This window comes from Nesoenas mayeri (assembly GCF_963082525.1).
Source record: "Nesoenas mayeri genome assembly, chromosome: 18".
Classification (NCBI taxonomy): Eukaryota; Metazoa; Chordata; class Aves; order Columbiformes; family Columbidae; genus Nesoenas; species Nesoenas mayeri.
In genome coordinates, this window is record NC_137566.1 from 4,600,327 (window position 1) to 4,618,573 (window position 18,247).

An 18,247-nucleotide genomic window follows, 5' to 3' on the forward strand; every position below is an offset into this window, starting at 1 on the left:
TTGCTGGGCAAGGGTCTGGGGTCCCCTCAAAGTTTGGGGACACCTGGTACAAGGAAAGCTGGGGTGTCTGTGTGGTGAGAAATGATAGAGACCAGAGCCAGGCTCAGCTGGAAAATCAGCCAAGAATAATGCTGGTTGTGTTCGTCCCATCCAGGGAGAGTCAGGAACCTGCGGAGCTCCAGGCGTTAGTGGGGATCCTGGAGAGCCGGGAGACGATGGCCCAGAGGGGCCACCAGGGAGGCCCGGGGAGCGAGGGAAGGAGGTAGGTGAGCCGGGTGGCACAAGAGTAGTCACCACTGCCCACCAGTGTCCCTGCCAGGGGATGGGATGGGGACAGCAGAGGTGTCAGTGCTCTGAACAGCTGCCCTGCTACGGCTTTGCCACAGGCAGGCTGGGGAAGGTGGGGGCTGATGCTTTGGGGTCTCCTTGCTGGGTAAGGTGCTGTGCTCAACATTTTGTTCTCACTTGCTTTTGGGCTGGCATGGGTCATGGCTGGGGGTGGCCTCCAGGGCAGGTGACACTGTGGGGCTGTCTCATACCCAGCACCAAAATCCCAGCCAGAGGAGCCGGGGGAAGCCTGTGGAAGTCAGAGCTCAGTTCTTAACCCTGCCGGGACAGGGCTGAGGAGCAGCGGCTGCATCTGATGCTGATATTTCCCCTCCGGACAGGGTGACACTGGTGATGCTGGAGACCCTGGTGAGCCAGGACCACAGGGACAGAAGGTGAGGAGTGCCCCTAATGCTGTCCCTCCTTGGGGACACCCATAGCTGCTTGGTTTGGTGTGATGGGGGCAGAGCAGGACAGGGGTGTCCCTGTGGCTGTGGACCGCTGGAGATGTGGGGCTCAGACCTGGCATCAGCACCTCTCCTGAGCACCCTCAGGTTTGCAGCACCCACTGGAAGGATGAAACACGTTGTCTCCATGCAGAGGCTCATTTAATTGCTATGTTTTTTTCTTCTGTGGTGACACCTCTGTCTCCATCCCCGAGCAGGGCGACACTGGCCCCAGGGGTCTTCCTGGAGCACCTGGTCCAGGAGCTGCTGCGGGAGAAATTGGAGAAAAAGGCCACAAAGGAGAGAAGGGCCAGGAAGGTTTGCTGGCAAGTACAGTGAGGAGCTGCCCCAGCCCCCAGGTTCCCTGTGTCCCCCCAGGTGGGTGGTTGGGTGCTGGGTGTCAAGGAGCGAGGTTCACCCCCAACGGGAAACCTTGGGCTGCAGAAAATACTGGGAGCTGGCAAATCTCTGTAAATATAGGGAGCTTCGTGGCTCACAGGCATGACACCAAAACTGGGTCTTGTTGGTACAAGGGAATGGTTTAAACTTAGTAGGCAGCTGGGGTTGGTGCTGCCTCCAGCCCCCTGGGGCTGGGACCCCGCTGAGCCTGGCTCTGCTCTGTCCCAGGGCCAGGTGGGTGTGACCGGAGCTGCGGGATCCGCTGGAGCCAGAGGATGGTTTGTAAGTCAGCTCAAGTCCCTCCTCCTGTTTCAGCTGATCACAGACCTGGCATGGCAGGTAGGGGGACATGGCTGTGACTGGGAGCACTGGGCAGGGTCGAGTCAATGTGGCTCCTTTGCTTGTGCCCTTAACAGGGTGTGACTGGTCTCCGAGGTCCTCCTGGGCACGACGGTCCCGAGGGAGTGAAGGTACAGCAGGGTGATGGCTCCGACCCTTCATCTCTGGGTGAAAAGCCTTTTTCTGGTCCTTTCCCGAGCTCTGCTTTGTGCCACGTGCTGGGGCTGGGTCAGGCCTGGGCGGGCTGCTGACCTGCGGGACCTGCCATGGGGACGCTCCCTGCTTTCTTGCCTGAGATCCAAAGTCAAAGAGGCAAGGAAGGGCTTTGCCAGGGACAGAACTGTATCTCCTCCTTCCCCAGGGAGATCCAGGGCCACGAGGCATGAATGGACCAGCTGGTGCTGCTGGATTCGAGGTATCGATGCCCAGGATCTTGTAGGACTCCCAAAAGCTTTCCCAGTGCTTCACTGTTACCAACACAAAAGCCCAAAGGATTTATTGCCCCTTAACTATCCAGGCCAGGGGGTTCAGCAGTGAGAAGGGGGTTTTAATGCCTCACAGCTTGGTACTGACTCCCAGGAGGTACTTACATGCCCTCACCCCAAAAGTGAGACCATTTCAGTTTAACACCCAGGGGTGCCTTGGGGAACAGCCGCTCTTGCTGTCACATCACATCCACTCCCATACGGAGCCAGGTGCTGCCTGGGCATGACCCTTGGGCAGCTGAATATGCTGCAAGGGAGATGATGCTTAAAATACTCACAGAGGGCCTGAGCACCACGCACATGGTGGTGAGAGGCTGATTCTAAATCCCCAACAACTCCGCAGGGACTCGCTGGAGATGATGGAGTCAAGGGAGACAGCGGCAAGCCTGGTCTGGTGGTGAGTACCAGCCCTGCTCTGGCAAAACATCCCTGGAAAAGAGGTTTGGTCGCACCTTGTGATGGAGCAGCAGAGCCTGGGGCTGGGTATCACCTGCTGGGGTGGCCACAAAGTGGCCTCTGCCAGCTGGAGTGCCGGGACACGTCTCCTGTGTCCTGCCCAGCAATGGCTTTAACTGAGTCATCGTTTCCTTGGCTTTCCTAGAGCCAAAGCTCCTTAAAGGCACTTTAATACAGCTATTAAAAACCATGCATAAGCGCCACGGCCATTATGCAATTAATGCTTGGCTGTTGCAGTCTGCCTGACGCAGGTCCAGGGCATTTGGATTCCCCCCGTTCTGCTTTCACAGAGTGAATCCGTGGGTGTCTGTAAGGTCAGGGGGCTGCAGGAACTGCCCTGTGCTCAGGAGCGCTTATGCTGCTCTGAGGTGCATTTAGTGGTTGGGGTCCTGATGTGTGCAGAGTCACAGGTGTCTTCTTGCTGCCCTGCTCTCAGCTGCAGGATGAATCCCATTTGCATCCCAGTTTTCCCGTGTTGCGATGCTGCTCTGCCTGGGTGCGACATGCCCTTAACTCGGGTGATTGTTTCTGCTGGGAGGGGTTGTGATGTGCCCTCAAGGGGCGACTGCTGGACGGGGGTGTCAGTGTCCCCTCATCTCTGTGCTCCACAGGGTGCAGCAGGTCCCCAGGGACGAGCCGGTGTCCCTGGGCTCCAGGGGTACACTGGGCATCAAGGAGTGAGAGGAGTAGCGGGTGGCAAGGGGGATCCAGGCCGGCAGGTAACTCCTTTCTCTGCCTGGGGACATGCAGGGGACATCCCTGTGGGATGGCCATCCCCTGCATAGCTCTATCCCCAGAGGTCCCTGGGGGGACAACCCAGTCCAGACCCTGGGGCAAGGCAGCTGGCTCTGTACTCACCCTCCTGCCTTCCCCTGAGTAACCTGGAGCTAATTCCAACCTTGTGTTTTGTCCTCAAATTAACCTCAGGGTCCTCTTGGGCCACCGGGTGAAGCTGGAGCCATGGGGCCAAGTGGCACTGAAGTGAGTAGGCTCCTCTGGCCCCTTCTCCGCTACGGCTGTTCTTGCAGCCCAGGATTTGGTTGAATAACCCCAGAAGTTGTTCTGTAGAGTTGGGTTGATCTTTGTTTTGCTTCCCAGGGCATGGCAGGTGCGAAAGGGGAGCCGGGCAAGCCAGGAAAACCAGGGCAAATGGTGAGGAAGGGGATGGCGATGTCCTGGTGCTCCTGGGTGTGGGTCACAGGGTACCAGAATCTCCCTCTACAGTGAGTTCCTATGTGGGCATCACCTCCTGCTCCTGTGAAACACCCCCACGGCCCCGCTCTGCCCAGCCTGCTATGGAAAAGGGGCAAAAATCCTAAATGGAGACGTCAGCTTAGAGCATCCTCCTGTGCACACTGTGGCGAGAGCGGGCGGGAGGCTGGAGGGGGCACATCCCTGGTGCATCATCCTTACAGATGGGTTTTCTTCTCCTTTGGGATTATTAGGGGTCTCCGGGACAAGCTGGTCCGAAAGGGCGGAAAGGTCGCAAAGGAGAAAAGGTACCTTTGAAATTGTCCTCTGCAGGTGGCACCTAAGGGGGACTGGCCATGGGGCATGGGTGGCTGAGCCTGGGCTGGTCAACCTTGCTGTGGTGCAGGGGGAATGACCTCAGGAGAACCTGTTTCTCCCTGCTATAAAGGCAGCTGCACATCCATGTCTGGCAAACACAGAGCCCTGAGATGCTCTTGGGCTGCCTTAGCTGTTTTTTGGGTGAGGGGCTGGCAAGTGTCCCCAGCTCAGCCCTCAGCCCCACAGAGCTGCCTCTGTCCCAGCTCAGATGTCCCTGGGGAGTGACAGGGGACCTCCCCTTTACATGCCAGCTCTGCACCATGGCCTTGGTGTCCATCCCTAGGGTCCCACAGTGCCTGGTAGCTCTGTCCCCCTCCCCAAGCAGGCAGCAGCCCCTTATCCCCAGTCCCAGCTGCTGGTGTCCCATGTCTCCCATCTCTTCTTCCACCCAGGGTGATGTGGGACGTGAAGGGGAAGAAGGGGCCCCTGGAGAAGCTGGCAGACGGGTAAATGGCACCGTTGTCCCCATGGGGGGTGGCGGGAGGCATGAAGCTGATGCTGGGGACCCGCAGAGGTCTTACAGAGCAGCCCCAGTTTGCTGGGGGTTCAGCATCCCTGGAGGGACAGCGAGGAGGATGTGGACAGATGGCTTAGTGCCTTTAACACACTTGAATTGCTCATGAGTCTTTAATCTGTTGTTCCCAGGGCAAGCGAGGCAGGGTGGGCCACCGGCCCCCGAGAGGTCCCCGGGGACCCAAGGTAGGTTGGCTTTGCCTTGCTGGGGTTGCAGCTTGGGGGTACTCCCACCTGCCTGAGCCCCTGGCTTAGAAAAGGATGGGTCAATATAGACAATATGTCAAAATAGAGGGTATATCAACATAGAGAATAGGTCAAGAAAGCCCTTGAGGTGCTGGAGTGAGTTCAGAGAAGGGAACGGAGCTGAGGAAGGGGCTAGAGCACAAGTGTGATGGGAGCAGCTGAGGGACCTGGCGGGTTCGGCTGGAGAACAGGAGCTGAGGGGAGACCTTCTGATCTCTGAACTGCCTGAAAGGAGCTTGGAGCCAGGGGGGTCGGGCTCTGCTCCCCAGGAACAAGTGCCAGGAGCAGAGGAAATGGCCTCAAGTTGCGCCAGGGGAGGTTGAGGTTGGATGTGGGAACAATTTCTTCCCCAAAGGGCTGTGGGGCATTGGAACAGGCTGCCCAGGGCAGTGCTGGAGTCACCAGCCCTGGAGGGTTGGACAGAGGTTCTCAGGACATGGGGCAGTGCCAGGGGTGGGTTAATGGTTGGGTTCAATGCTCTTGAGGGTCTCTTCCAACCAAAATGATTCTATGATTAGAGGCATCATGTCACTGGAGGGCTCTGTCCCCCCATCCCTTCCAGTCCATGGGGGAGTCTCCCACACCCCAGCTGCTCTCCCTGCAAGAGGCACTGGGATCACTCCTGCCCTGCTCTCACTGCACCACTGTGCCCCAGCCAGGCTCTCTTGGTTTTGCATTTCAGGGCTACCCAGGTGACGAGGGGCCAGAAGGACCCCAGGGCCCCCAAGGACTCTATGTGAGTATTAGCTCCAAGGTTTTGGGGTGCCAGTGCTCCCCATTTGGCTCCTGTGGGTCCCATGCAACCCTGCTCTGCAAACAACCGAAGCAGAGAGTTATTTAAAACAAATGAAGTTTTTGGGTGTTTCATCCATCCATTGCTCATCCATCTCATCTTGCCTTCTGCTCCCAAATGAGCATCGCAGCACTGTGTGTGCAGTCAGGCAAATCACATCCTTTCCAGTGTATTGTTCTAGAAGCCAAATCCTTCCAGTTAAGCATCTGATGCCTGGCAGAGAACTGGCTCGAGCCGGGACCTACCCAGGTTTGCATGGCTGGAGGGACCGGCTGCACTGCAGCAGCCAGCATGAGCCAACAAAACTACTGAAATCTTTTATTTTTATTTACTGGAAATGGCTTTTTCTGTATTTAAAATAAAAATCCCAGCTTTGGAAGCTTCACAAGACAAAGCTGGGGTGTTCTGTAACCAGCCAAGGCACCTGAACTGCATTTTTAATGGGGTTTGCTGAGGGATCCTCCTGAAAGCAAAAATCACAGATTTGATGAGAAATGCCTCAAAGTCTCTAAAACTGCCTGAAATCCTCAGAATCCCTGTGGCGATCTCAGCTGTGGTGAGGTCCCTCCTGGCTCAGCTGCAGCGTGATGCGGTGCTGTATCTTTTCTCTCTTAGGGCATCCCAGGGCTGAAGGGCATGAAGGGAGACCCTGGTCCCAAAGGACACAAGGTGGGTGACATGCCCTGGGCACAGCAGGAACTCTGGGCACAGTTTGCATTTAATTAGTGGGATGTGATCACTTATTCCCCTTTTCTTGAACCCCAATTGCTGCAGCATCCTTCTTTGGGGCTTGACCACGGCATCCCCTGATGCTGGGAGATGGGACCTTTAGATTTTCTCCAGACCCATGTTATTTTCCAGCCTCGTGGCATGGCAAGCAGCAGTGTGCAATCTTTTAATCCCCTGTTCTCGCACAGCTGCTGACTGATGAGCTGATGGGTCCAACCTTGGCCCCAGAAACCAAGCTCATCCTCACGGTCCCATCCGTCAGCCGCGAGGCTGTAAATAAGAGCGACAAGCAGTCCCTGGCGGCGGGTAGTTGCTCGTAGCCTTCAGGAAAATGAAACCCCAGTAATAAATAAAGCTTTCAATTTATTGCAAGCTAAATGAGCGATGGCAAAAGTTAAAAGCCATGGCGTTCAGCAAGGCCAGAGCTGGGAGAGCAGGTGGGGGGGCTGCAGGCAGCAGCTGCACGGGGGTTTCTGCTCCTGCTCCAAATTTTGGCACACAAGCAGTTTTCTGTATTTTTTCAGCATGTTTCCTAGGAACTTCCAAGGTCTTCTGGAATTATATTTTAGTCTGAAATAAAATACTTTCAGTTTTGCCTTCGCAGCTGAGCAGGGGAGGCAGACGCTCCATCACATCATCCTGCTGCCCCAGCAATATGGGCACAGTTAATTCTACCAAATGGAATGGTTGGGTTTGGTTTTTTTTCCAGATGCTTTGCAGCCAGCCATAACAGAATTTCCCATTTCCAGCTCCTTACTAGAGATGTTTGGCCAGGGAAAATGTGTCCCCACGCAGGTGCCTCTTGTCAGCGTCAGGCAGCAAAGCCCCATTGCCCACCCAAGGAGATGCCCCCGATGCAATAACCAGAGCAGGGGGCCCTGTGCTCACCCTTTGGGGCAGAGCCCCCTGACCAGGCTGGTGTCCCAGGGTGGTTCTAGTGTCCCCTTTGTCACCAATGCTCTCCCTGACTCTCTCCTAGGGCGAGAAGGGTAGTGGGGGTGACCCAGGCCAGCAAGGGGATGATGGCTTCAAGGTAAGTGAGGGGTTTTGCTCTTTTTCTCCCTCCCCTTGGTCCCTTGTCACCTTGTGTGACACCCTGTCACATCTCCTAGGGCAAGCCGGGACCCCATGGTGTCCCAGGGAGGCCAGGACCCAAGGGACAGCAGGTAAGGACAGGGTGGATGGCAGGAACCAAGACGAGTATTTGCGGTGATTTCCTGATTTTTCAATGGAAAATCCACCTGGGGAAGGGGCTGGGTTGCAGAAGGACGTAGGGCTGGGGCCTGACCTTTTCTGGTGTCTGCAGGGTGACAGTGGCCGCCCTGGCCCGCGGGGACACCCTGGCATCCCTGGGATGCCGGTGAGTCCTTCATCCTCCTGGCAGGTTTGGGGTTCACTCCTGGCCCTGTGGGGGTTACACTGGGATGGGGCTTTGGTCCCACCTGTCCCCCTTATCTGGGTCTTGTCCTTCTCTTCCAGGGCTTGTCTGGACCCAAAGTAAGTCAGGGGGAGCCCCTGGAGCTGGTGCTGTGGGGCACCCTCCCCTCCTGCCCTGTCCCTGGGGTGCAGAGTGGCCCTGTGGGGCACCCCAGGGTACAGCATCTCTCCATCTTGCTGTTCTTCCCTCCTTGGGCAGGGGCTGAAAGGCTTCCCAGGGCTGCCAGGACCCCAAGGCAGACCAGGCCTGCCGGTAAGTGGGGCTGATGACGTCCCTTCTGCCAAAATTTGGGTCCTTGCTCCCCAAAATGTGGCAGCGAGGTCCCACCGTGCCACAGCATGGGGACGGTTGGCTGCTGGCGCTGTTGGAGGAGCTGCGAGCCTGCCGGGGGGCTCGTGGGCAGCAGCCAGCATGACCAGCGTTGTCATTGTCACCCAGGGTCTGGCCGGCTCCCCTGGTCCCCGCGGACCCACCGTGATGCTGTCTGGGGAGGAGCTGCGGGTGAGTGCGTTGGCGAGGTGGGAGTGAGGGGTTTCCAGCCCCACTTCTGTGGGTGCCACCCTGGGGGGAAGGGGCTGACAGTGATGCTGTCCCATGTCCCACTGCTCCTGAGGTCCTCTCTGCACAAGGACCCTGCAGGAAGAGCAAGCAGATATGGTTGATCCCATTCCCACCACGCTTGGCCTTGTCCCCTGCATGTCTCATCCCCTCCCTGAGCACTTGGTGATGCTCCTGCCCAAAATAAGAAGTGGGGGGATAATATCAGCTTACTTCTATCTCCCTCATGTTTTTTCAGCACCTAATTTATCCATCCAGCCACCTGAATTACACTGCGGTCTGGGCTCTGCTGGACACCCTAAGCCGGGAGCTGCAAGCCCTCATAGAGCATCCCAATGGCACCAAAACCAACCCTGCAGCCACCTGCAAGGAGCTGCTGCTGGCTCATCCCAGCCTGCCTGACGGTACTGGGGTGCACATGGGATCCCCCCACATTGACTCCTGACCTGGAGAGCCCTCCCCACTCTGGGATGGCTCTCCAGATCCAGGGACAAGGTGGGGGGACAAGCAGCTCTTTGCAGTTAAGAGGGGATGAGGGTTTCACAGACATCCCGTAAGGATGGAGGTTGCAGCCAGGGATGTGGCACGAGCTGAGCTGGGATGGCACTATGTAGCACCCTCCCCGTGCCAAAAACTGGGTGCCAGGAGCTCCCCTCTGCCTCCCCCAGGGCAATACTACATCGACCCCAACCAGGGCAGCCCCCAGGACGCATTGGTGGCCTTCTGCAACTTCACGGCGGGTGGTGAGACCTGCATAGCCCCTGTCCACAACCAGGTATGGGGTGGCTTTCGTGGGGCAGCTTCAGCCCCGTGTTCCCCCTTGGGGCAGGTGAGGACGAGGGTTTGTAGGGCTGGGAAGGACAGTGTGGCCGGTCCCTTGCCGTGGTGACCGCTGCCAGCACAGGGAGCTGTTGGAGCAGTGTGCAGTGATGATCCTGGTGATGGTGTGTGACCAGGCTACATGGGCTAGTACGACTAGATCCTTGTTCTGGTGGTACCACCATCCCTGCTGGGACAGCATGACATGGTCCCTGCTCCCCACAGGTCCCTATCAAGGCTTGGCTGAGCACCTACACCTCTAAGAACACCTTTGAGTGGTTCAGCACCCTGCCCGGGGGTTTCCTGGTGAGTGTCCAGCGGGACAGCCAAGAGGACGCAAAGCTCATCTCATGGGGTTCGGGGTTTCCCAGTTTCTGTCCCACTGTGGTGAGTGATGCCTGGGCACAAGGTCCTGCTGGCCATGCATGGTGGGACACTACACCTTCTCTCTCTGCAAGAAACCCCAAACCAAGTGAATCTTGCTCAGTGTTCAATCAGGGGAGCACAAACCCCTCCAAGCCACCCCCGCTACTTCTTTTTGTCTCTGGTTGTCCCTGTAGCTGGAGTACGCAGGGGCCAGCCCGGTGCAGCTCCGCTTCCTCCGCCTGCACAGCCACCGGGCCAGCCAGAAGGTCTCCTACTCCTGCCGACCAGCCCCACAGCACGGCCAAGCCCAGCCCGAGAAGGAAATCCGCTTCCTGGCCGATTCCCAGGAGCAGAGCTATGCGGCCAGCCTGCAGGGCTGCCTGGTGAGCTTGGCCAGGACCAGACCCTTTGCTCTGCTTGGAAGAGCCCCCTGACATTTGCAGAGCCCCTTGGCACGTGTTTGCATCTCCAGGGTTTAGGATAGACCTGGTGGCTGAGGGTTCACAGGGTGGGATGGGGCTGAGGAGCATCTTCTCCACAGTTCCAAGGAGCTGCCCTAGTCCTGGGGATGGGGCAGGGGATGGGGTGGGCTCCAGGGGACATTGGGGAGGCCACATTGCTGCAGAAGCCATACAAGGCTGGGGATGGAGACCTGGCTCCTGGGGGGTGTTGGGTGGATGAAGTTCAGAGAAGGGAACGAAGCTGGTGAGGGGCTGGAGCACAAGTGTGATGGAGTGGCTGAGGGACCTGGGGGGTTCAACTGGAGAACAGGAGCTGAGGGGAGACCTTCTGATCTCTGAACTGCCTGAAAGGAGCTTGGAGCCAGGGGGGTGGGCTCTGCTCCCCAGGAACAAGCGCCAGGAGCAGAGGAAACGGCCTCAAGTTGCGCCGGGGAGGTTGAGGTTGGATCTTGGGAACAATTTCTTCCCCAAAGGGCTGTGGGGCATTGGAACAGGCTGCCCAGGGCAGTGCTGGAGTCACCATCCCTGGAGGGCTGGACAGACGGACATGAGGTTCTCAGGACATGGGGTAGTGCCAGGGTTAATGGTTGGACTCAAGGAGCTGGAGGGTCTCTTCCAACCAAAGTGGTTCTGTGGAGTAACCAGAGCGGTGCAGGGGACAGTGGGGGCTCCAGAAGGGTTTCAATGCTGCTCAGCTGCCCCCGGTGCTTATTTCAGCTGGACAATGACTCCTCCATCACCGACACCATCTTCCAGTTCAGCACGGAGGAGCTCTCCCTGCTGCCCCTGCGGGACCTGGCCGTCTTCCACAACGGCGACGCCTCCCACCAGTTTGGTTTCACAGTCGGACCAGTTTGCTTCAGCTGAAACCGGTGCCACCCAAACTGAGCCAGCCAGTTCCCTCCCCAGCCAAGAACTGGGGCCATGTTTGGAGGCTGAGGGTGGCACAGGGCTTCCTGGAGTTGCCAGTTCTGTTTTCGAGACGCCTGTTTGTAGCTGCATTATGCCACGGACTACACTTCCTTCTGGAGTAGGAGAATATTGTTTACAGAAGTCATTTCTCTATAAATTATATATATTATTGTATATATGAGAGAAGATGCTCATTTAATGACTGAGGGTCATATAACAGTGGGGCCCTATCTCCTAAAAAAAACCCAAAAACCACAACAAAACAAAAATACCCACCAAACCAAAAAAACCACCAAGAAGCAGCATGAACACCTCATGAAAAAAAAAAAAAAGGCAAAAAAAGGCTTGCATGGGGAGAAGGGGAAAGGAAAGGAAAGGAAAGGAAAGGAAAGGAAAGGAAAGGAAAGGAAAGGAAAGGAAAGGAGGAGGAAAGGAAAGGAAAGGAAAGGAGGAGGAAAGGAAAGGAGGAGGAAAGGAGGAGGAAAGGAAAGGAGGAGGAAAGGAAAGGAAAGGAGGAGGAAAGGAAAGGAGGAGGAAAGGAAAGGAGGAGGAAAGGAGAGGAAAGGAAAGGAGGAGGAAAGGGAAGGAGGAGGAAAGGAAAGGAGGAGGAAAGGAAAGGAGGAGGAAAGGAAAGGAGGAGGAAAGGAAAGGAGGAGGAAAGGGAAGGAGGAGGAAAGGGAAGGAGGAGGAAAGGGAAGGAGGAGGAAAGGAAAGGAGGAGGAAAGGAAAGGAGGAGGAAAGGAAAGGAGGAGGCAAGGAAAGGAGGAGGCAAGGAAAGGAAAGGAAAGGAGAAGGAAAGAAGGAGGAGGAAAGGAAAGGAAAGGAGGAGGAAAGGAAAGGGCTTTGGTCAAATGCACAAATGCTTGGAGCTGGCAGTTACACGCAAAGCCGCGGGCAGGCTCTGGGGCCATTGTGGGCATCAGCACCGGTTTGCGCTTGGGGAAACTGAGGCAGGGGCAGCCCCAGCGCTCCTTGGTGTCACGGGGATGTCACAAGGAGCGAGCAACTGCGTGCTGGGAAGGGCAGTTCCCTCCGCTCTGTCCCGCCTCTCTCAGCAAAAGGCTGGGGGAGGAAAAACAAACCGAAACAAACCTTTCAAAGCTTCCCCGTTTCGCAGCTGCCGGGTTGCGCAGCCGCGGCGCTGCCCCCCGGGAAAACGGCACAAAGACCCGCAACGCGCTGCGGAGCCTCGGGCGGGTCGGGGGCGAGAGGAAGCGAAGCCCCGGGGGATCCCGCTGCCCCTTCCCGGCGGGTGACGCGGAAAGGGGGTGCGGGAGGGGCGGGGACACGGGCAGCCCCGCCTGCCCCCCCCCCCCCGCACTACAACTCCCGGGGAGCCCTGCGCCCGCGTCACGCGCCCGCGCCGGGACGAGCTGAGCGGAGCTCGGTTAGACCGAGTCTGGCTGAGCCGCACCGGGACGGGCCCCGCGCCGGGACGGGCCCCGCACCGCCGCCATGCAGGTGAGACGCGCCGAGCCGAGCTGAGCCGAACCGAAGGGGTACTGGGCCGAAGGGGGCGTGACGGGCATAGCTCCAGTGTGAGGCTGGATGCAGCCCGGCTGCTCCCGTAAATCCCCCCCTGAAACCCCGCAGCTCCCTGGGGACGAGTTGCGGTATCGCTGTTCACTCTCCGGCACCGCGTCCTGCTGCTGGAGCTTCGGCCCGGTTCCCATTTCTCCCGCGTTCCCGTTTCTCCCCATGCTTCACCTCGTGTTTCCCCCCCGTGCTGTACCGGGGCTGCGCCAGAGCAGAGTGGGCTGTTTGTCTGTCTGTCTGCTCCTCGCACCCCTGGGCTGCTGTGTCCCCACCACCCATTCGCCCATCACCCGTGGAGGAGCTGTTGAGGGTGCAAACTTGCAGCAAAACTCTCAGCGTGGCTCAAGTCACAGCGCAGGGCTCAAACCATCCTGTTGGAGCGGGATTACCTCATGCTCTGAGCTCAGACATGGTGTTTAATGCTACCGGGTCCCCCCGGTTTGCTGGCACCAGCCCCCCCACAGCAGCATCCCTGCAAGTTCTGGGAGCAGCTCACACCAGCTCCAAGGACCATGCAGCTGTGGGGACACCTCCCCAGGCCACCATGTCCCCAGCGTGGGGCTGCAGGTTGGGCCGGCTGGGACAGTGTCCCACTTGTCATGTTTTTGTGCAGATCATGGGTTGGTGCAATGCAAACCAACAAGCTCATCCCGATGCATGAGACTGGGTGTGCCAGCCAGACTTGAGCAGCGGGTTGGGATGCACCGGGCAGCCCGACATGGCTCCACACAGGCACCGCTGGTTTTCCATTTGCCAGCAAAGAGTAACCCCCAAACTGCAGCAGATTCAGCCGCTAAATGCACATGTTGTGCACAGGATATTTTTCAGCAGCTTTGTTTGTGCGTGTGAGGTGCAGAGGAGGAGCTGGGTGCAGCTGTACCTGGACACAGCTGAATCACCTGCGTGGGCAGGTGGGTGAGGACAGGACCGCGTCCCTCCCACGAATATCCCAATCCTGTTGCATTACCCCAGAGCATAATTCCCCTTTTGCAAAGAACACAGAGATTTTTTTTAGGACTTGCCCTGTTGACCTTTGCAAATGCGTCTCACCCAGAGGGATGCTGTCTCTGGAGAAATCATCGCTGTAGCATCAGGGAAAGGATCAAAGGGCTGTTGACCCAAGAGACATCATTTTGGCCTCACAGTACCCAAAAACACGTGGTGTTACCCCAGGCTGGGAGACGTGGTGCATTGGGGGATCTTCTGCCCGTCGCTTCTGTTTGCCTGTGGGTAAAATAATGTTACCTCCTTCTTGCACAGCATTGCAGACTTGTGGGTGAAACCTGCAAAGGAGAAATAGCTCCATTTAAAGGCTAATTATCATTAATTTGTTGCCAAAAGAAGCTTGAAAGTTGGAGTCAATTAAGTGTGCTAATGTGTTTTGGGTAAGGAGCGGCCAAAGGGTGTAATTAGAGCCTGGCTGTGGTGTGGACATCTGGGTATCCAATGGTGTTTCTGGCCAAGGCCAGACCCATCAGCCGCATCTGCTGGTGTCAGTAACAGCGGGTACATGCAGCCAGGACCGGGTTGATGTGAAGGGGAAAAAAAAGCACAACTAAATTCTATTTTTGGTGGCAAAATGAGCTGTGGTATCAGTTCTGTAGGTGTGTTTGGTAAAGAAGAGCAATACTTGCTCCTCCTGTTTTACAGTGCTAAAGATCAGGCTTTGATGCCTTCGTAGGTTCTGACAGTCCCAGGTCAGACAGACAGTGCTTGTATTCATGCTCTTCTGCCAGGGAGGCATCCCTGGAGGAGCCTGTTTCGGCTCTGGGTGCTTTGGCCGGTCCCGGTGATGCCGGCAGAGAAATGCGGAGGCTGGCTGGGCTCTGATCTCCAGCTGGTTTCACTTCGGGGTACAGACGGTGGCCACCAGCCTCTGTCCCTCTCCCATGGGCCTTCCCTTCTCACATTTGGGCTAATGAAGCCCTGGGCTCATCTCTCTTTACCGCGGGGATAAACTCTGGCTTTTTCTCTCCAGCCCAGACACACACAGGAGCTGCTGCTAGAAGTGCCGATTGTCCTGCTAGAAGCAAAGGGAAGAGCTAAGCCTGGTCAGCGTGACTGTGATTTTTCAGTTCAAGTTCCTCTTCCTGTTTTAGGAATCAGGGAAAAAACAAATCGTACCATTTTGTAAAACCCCACTAAGCATCGATGTCAGGGCTCAGCCCTTCGGGGCGGTGGGTTCCTCTGACCCATCATCCCAAGCCCTAACACTGCCCTTTCCTTCCAGATGACCTTCTATTTCTCGGACACAGCTGTGCTGCTATTTGATTTCTGGAGCGTCCACACCCCTGCAGGTACACTACCAGCCCCCCCTCCCCCAGACACCCCTCTGTCTGTCTGTCTGTCCACCACTGACTGTGCTCTCTGCCTGGGGAAAGACTGCAGGGCAGAGAAACAAAGAGCGGCTTTGCATTTCCGCAGGAGCAGTTAGTGATGGGCTGGGAAGGGGAACCAGGGACCACCCACCATTAATGCTGGGCACTTGCTGCACGGGGGGGTCGGGACAGAGCTTTGAGGGCTCCACACACTGCTCACCCCAGAGCTGGGAGGGCAGTGCCTAGTTTGGGCAGAGCATCTCCTACCCCATGAGCAGTGCTGTGCCCTGGGAATGCCCCGGGCTGGAATCATGGATCATCAAATTGTTGTGGCTGGAAAAGGCCTTTAAGATCATCAAGTCCAACTGTTAACCCACCCCTGGCACTGCCCCATGTCCCTGAGAACCTCATGTCCGTCTGTCCAACCCTCCAGGGCTGGTGACTCCAGCACTGCCCTGGGCAGCCTGTTCCAATGCCCCACAGCCATTTGGGGAAGAAATTGTTCCCCAGATCCAACCTCAACCTCCCCTGGCGCAACTTGAGGCTGATCCCCCTGAGGTGACAGCAGTGGGAGGCAGGTGTGGGAGTCATCCCCCCCACATCCCTGGCAGCCCCCACAGCCACTCACTGACAGCTCAGCTTCCGTTTTGCTTGTATGCTCTTTCTTTTTTTCAGTTATTTTTCTAGCATCACATTTTAACTCCCACATTTTTGTGGAATCAACTCAAAGGTATTTATTTTTTTCAGAGCAACCCGCCACCAAAGTGCTCCCTAGAAATTTAGAGGGAGGATTGGGCTAAATACACCGTTTCTCAACACTCCCCAGACCTGTCGCTGCAACCCAACCCCTATCCCAGGAGAGATCCCTTCCCTCCACCCTATGGATGTTCCCAAGTGCTCCGCACCAGGACCCACCACCCTCTCCACTTGCCCCCATGTCCCCTCTCCCGCCATCAGATGACACTGGGCAGTGACATGGGGCAGTGACGGGTTGTTCCTGGCAGGGATGGCTCTCTCAGTGCTGGTGATCCTGCTGCTGTCCGTGCTCTACGAAGCCATCAAGATGGGCAAAGCCATGTTGCTGCGGCGGGCGCTGCTGGCGCTGCCCCGCAGCCTCAGCCGGGAGTCACTGGTGGAGCCGGAGGAGACGGACACCAACCCCCCCAACCCCCCCGAGGGCAGGTACACAGTGTCCCCTGTGTCCCCTGGGGCTGGCTGTTTGGAGGGGAGAAAGGTTATAAAGGGGCAGCTGGAGTGTGACAGGCTCCCAGGAAAGGGGATGTGTCCAGCTTTGGGGGATGGCCCTGGGGGCATCCTGGCCCCTCCAGGTATTCTGTGAGGTGTCCAAGGTGTTTTTCTGCTGTTTTAAATGCTCACATTGCCCCATTGTGGGCACAGGGGGGTCTCCGTGATTCAGGGATGGGTGCAAGCAGCAGCTTGGGCACCCCAGCAAGGCTGGCCCGGGTGTTTCCTTCCCAGCGCAACCCATTGGAGCCAAGCTGGGGGTTTTTGCTCTTGTATTAAATCCCAGATCATGCCTGAGGCTGCCAACTCCTTAATTATATCCTCCCTGTTCCTTTGGAATGGGATTTCCCCCTGTGCTGCTTTTTGCAGCCCCCATCCCTCTCCCTGCTCCCCAAACCCACCTCTGGCCACTCTGGGATGCTGGGCTGGGGCGGGGGGAAGATGCTGGGCTGCCCCAGTCCCTCACTGATGGGTTTCCCTTCTTCTTCCACAGGTGGTTTCAGTACCACGTTGCCCAGACGCTGTTCCACGTGGTGCAGGTGGTGCTGGGCTACATGGTGATGTTGGCCGTCATGTCCTACAATGCGTGGATCTTCCTGGGGGCCATCGTGGGCTCCACGCTGGGCTATTTCGTGGTGTACCCCCTGCTCGGCCGGGGCTAGGCAGCCCCCCCTGGGACAGTGGGCGATGTGCTCTGCACCTCCTGCTACTTTGTCTGGAATAGCTGCTGTGACTTTTGCTGGGTCTGTCCTTGTTCCCATGCTGTGCGGGACGCAGCAGCCCAGGGACTCGCTGTGGGGACGTTCGGTGCTGGCGCTGGGGAAGGGCAGTCCCATGGCCAGTGCTCTGTCACTGCCGCCGTCCTCGGCGGGTGGCTGTCCCCCACAGCTCTCAGGGAGCTTTATCTGGGTGATTCCCCGTCGCTGGAGACATCCCAGGCCAGGCTGGACGGGGCTCTGAGCACCCTGAGCTGGTGAAGATGTCCCTGCTCATGGCAGGGGTGGCACTGGATGAGCTGGGAAGGTCCCTTCAACCCATACTAACTATTATTTCCTTTGCCCCCCCACTTTTTTTACGGGGCTCATCCTGGCTGACACACTGGGGACAGGTGCCCCTGGCCAGAGCTGCCCTGCACCAAGCCCCTCTTCACACAGTGCCTTCTGGGGATAACGGGGGTCCTGCTGCCCCCCCTGGCCCCTTCTCCTGTGCAATGCTTCAGGGATGGGGTTGGAGAAGCCCCCCAGCCGTTGGCATGGCCATGCCGAGGAGAAGCTCCTGCTGCGAGTGCCTCTTGCTGCTTCCTCGGGACATCCCTTTTAATAAAAACATCTCGGTCGTTCGGCTCCTGGTGTGTGATGGTGCAGGGTGGTCCTAGGACGTGACGCCTCCCAGGTCCCCCAGCCCTACCCCCTTCAGGAGGGTGGTTCAGGAGTAAGAAGAGTCTCCTCTGGCTTTAAATAAAGCTTTTCCGTTTTATTAATTATTATAAGCATATTTTTAAACATTTGTATAACTTTCTTAATAAAATATCCTGGAAGAGACAGGTTTTAAGTTCCCAAAGCAAGGCACTGTGGGGGGGCTCCCCAAATGGGTTAGGCTGGGCACCCCCCTTCAGAGGCACCTAAAATACAGGCAGGTGTCGGGGTGCTGGTCCGTGCACACACATAAATCTCACACTTGTGAGTCTTGACAGTCCCCAGCAGCTCAGGGTCTTTTAGCATCTCTGCATGGGGCTGCGTGAGTCCTGTCCCCCCACCCTGGGTTGCCAGCAAACCACTATTAAAGCCCCAGCTCTTGGCCTGACCGTCACTGCAGGTGCCAAATCCTGCAGTGCCCAAGAGCCAGATAAATCGTCCGTGCACGGTGCTGGGGAGCTCCGGAGAGCAAGAGCCAGGATGGCATGGCCAGCCTGAGCCCAGGGGCTGCCCCGTCCTGCCCAGCAAAGCTGGAGATGTGTGAGTGCTGCCTCCCCAGAAGTTTTGTGCTTTGGACTTAAATAGCTGCTAGAAGACCCCGGCGTGAGGGCGGCCAGCGCGAGCAATGGGTACTCTGAGCCCAGCCTGGGTGCTGTGAGCCCAGCTTGGGTGTTCTAAGCCCAGCCTGGGTGCTGTTAGCCCTCTCCTGCTCCAGCTCTTACCCCATCAGCAGCAGTTTGAGCCACCTGGTATCACTGTATCCCCACCACCCACCATCACGTTTTTCCATCGTTCTCAGTGCCCCTGCTCCCACACCGGCATTCCCAGAGCTGTCTGGGTGGGATGGTGGGGGTCAGGCTGCCAGGAAACCCCCCCA

General features: G+C 57.3%; 2 protein-coding genes across 3 annotated transcripts in view; both read left to right on the top strand.

Annotated features, from left to right (window-relative positions):
- The window catches only part of LOC308047325 (uncharacterized protein), a gene marked incomplete at its 5' end in the record, with an annotated part of 48,591 nt that extends 37,277 nt beyond the window's left edge, over positions 1-11,314 (top strand). The window contains 26 exons of the mRNA XM_080355740.1: positions 155-262; positions 669-722; positions 992-1,099; positions 1,401-1,454; positions 1,589-1,642; positions 1,873-1,926; positions 2,340-2,393; positions 3,064-3,171; positions 3,380-3,433; positions 3,551-3,604; positions 3,898-3,951; positions 4,414-4,467; positions 4,667-4,720; positions 5,463-5,516; positions 6,189-6,242; positions 7,282-7,335; positions 7,415-7,468; positions 7,609-7,662; positions 7,782-7,799; positions 7,939-7,992; positions 8,179-8,241; positions 8,537-8,702; positions 8,967-9,073; positions 9,343-9,423; positions 9,678-9,866; positions 10,662-11,314. Of these exons, the coding sequence (XP_080211866.1) occupies positions 155-262; positions 669-722; positions 992-1,099; positions 1,401-1,454; positions 1,589-1,642; positions 1,873-1,926; positions 2,340-2,393; positions 3,064-3,171; positions 3,380-3,433; positions 3,551-3,604; positions 3,898-3,951; positions 4,414-4,467; positions 4,667-4,720; positions 5,463-5,516; positions 6,189-6,242; positions 7,282-7,335; positions 7,415-7,468; positions 7,609-7,662; positions 7,782-7,799; positions 7,939-7,992; positions 8,179-8,241; positions 8,537-8,702; positions 8,967-9,073; positions 9,343-9,423; positions 9,678-9,866; positions 10,662-10,811 (1,962 nt within the window). The 3' untranslated portion in view covers positions 10,812-11,314. The remainder of the gene's footprint in view (positions 1-154; positions 263-668; positions 723-991; positions 1,100-1,400; positions 1,455-1,588; positions 1,643-1,872; positions 1,927-2,339; positions 2,394-3,063; positions 3,172-3,379; positions 3,434-3,550; positions 3,605-3,897; positions 3,952-4,413; positions 4,468-4,666; positions 4,721-5,462; positions 5,517-6,188; positions 6,243-7,281; positions 7,336-7,414; positions 7,469-7,608; positions 7,663-7,781; positions 7,800-7,938; positions 7,993-8,178; positions 8,242-8,536; positions 8,703-8,966; positions 9,074-9,342; positions 9,424-9,677; positions 9,867-10,661) is intronic.
- An 851-nt stretch (positions 11,315-12,165) lies between these two features.
- SLC31A2 (solute carrier family 31 member 2) lies at positions 12,166-17,360 on the top strand. 2 transcript variants are annotated; one of them, XM_080356156.1, is made up of 4 exons: positions 12,166-12,317; positions 14,623-14,689; positions 15,715-15,892; positions 16,449-17,360. In XM_080356156.1, exons 1-4 carry the CDS (start codon positions 12,312-12,314, stop codon positions 16,615-16,617), a joined length of 420 nt encoding a protein of 139 aa, XP_080212282.1. In that variant the 5' UTR covers positions 12,166-12,311; the 3' UTR covers positions 16,618-17,360. The 2 variants fall into 2 exon arrangements, with proteins under 2 accessions (XP_080212282.1, XP_080212283.1); XM_080356157.1 differs by having other exon boundaries at positions 12,294-12,317; positions 15,695-15,892.
- Positions 17,361-18,247: the final 887 nt, after the last annotated feature.

Coding starts and splice junctions, on each gene's coding strand:
- SLC31A2 (XM_080356156.1), top strand. Junction 14,690..15,714: donor GAGCGTCCACACCCCTGCAG/GTACACTACCAG, acceptor TGTTCCTGGCAG/GGATGGCTCTCTCAGTGCTG. Junction 15,893..16,448: donor CCCAACCCCCCCGAGGGCAG/GTACACAGTGTC, acceptor CTTCTTCCACAG/GTGGTTTCAGTACCACGTTG.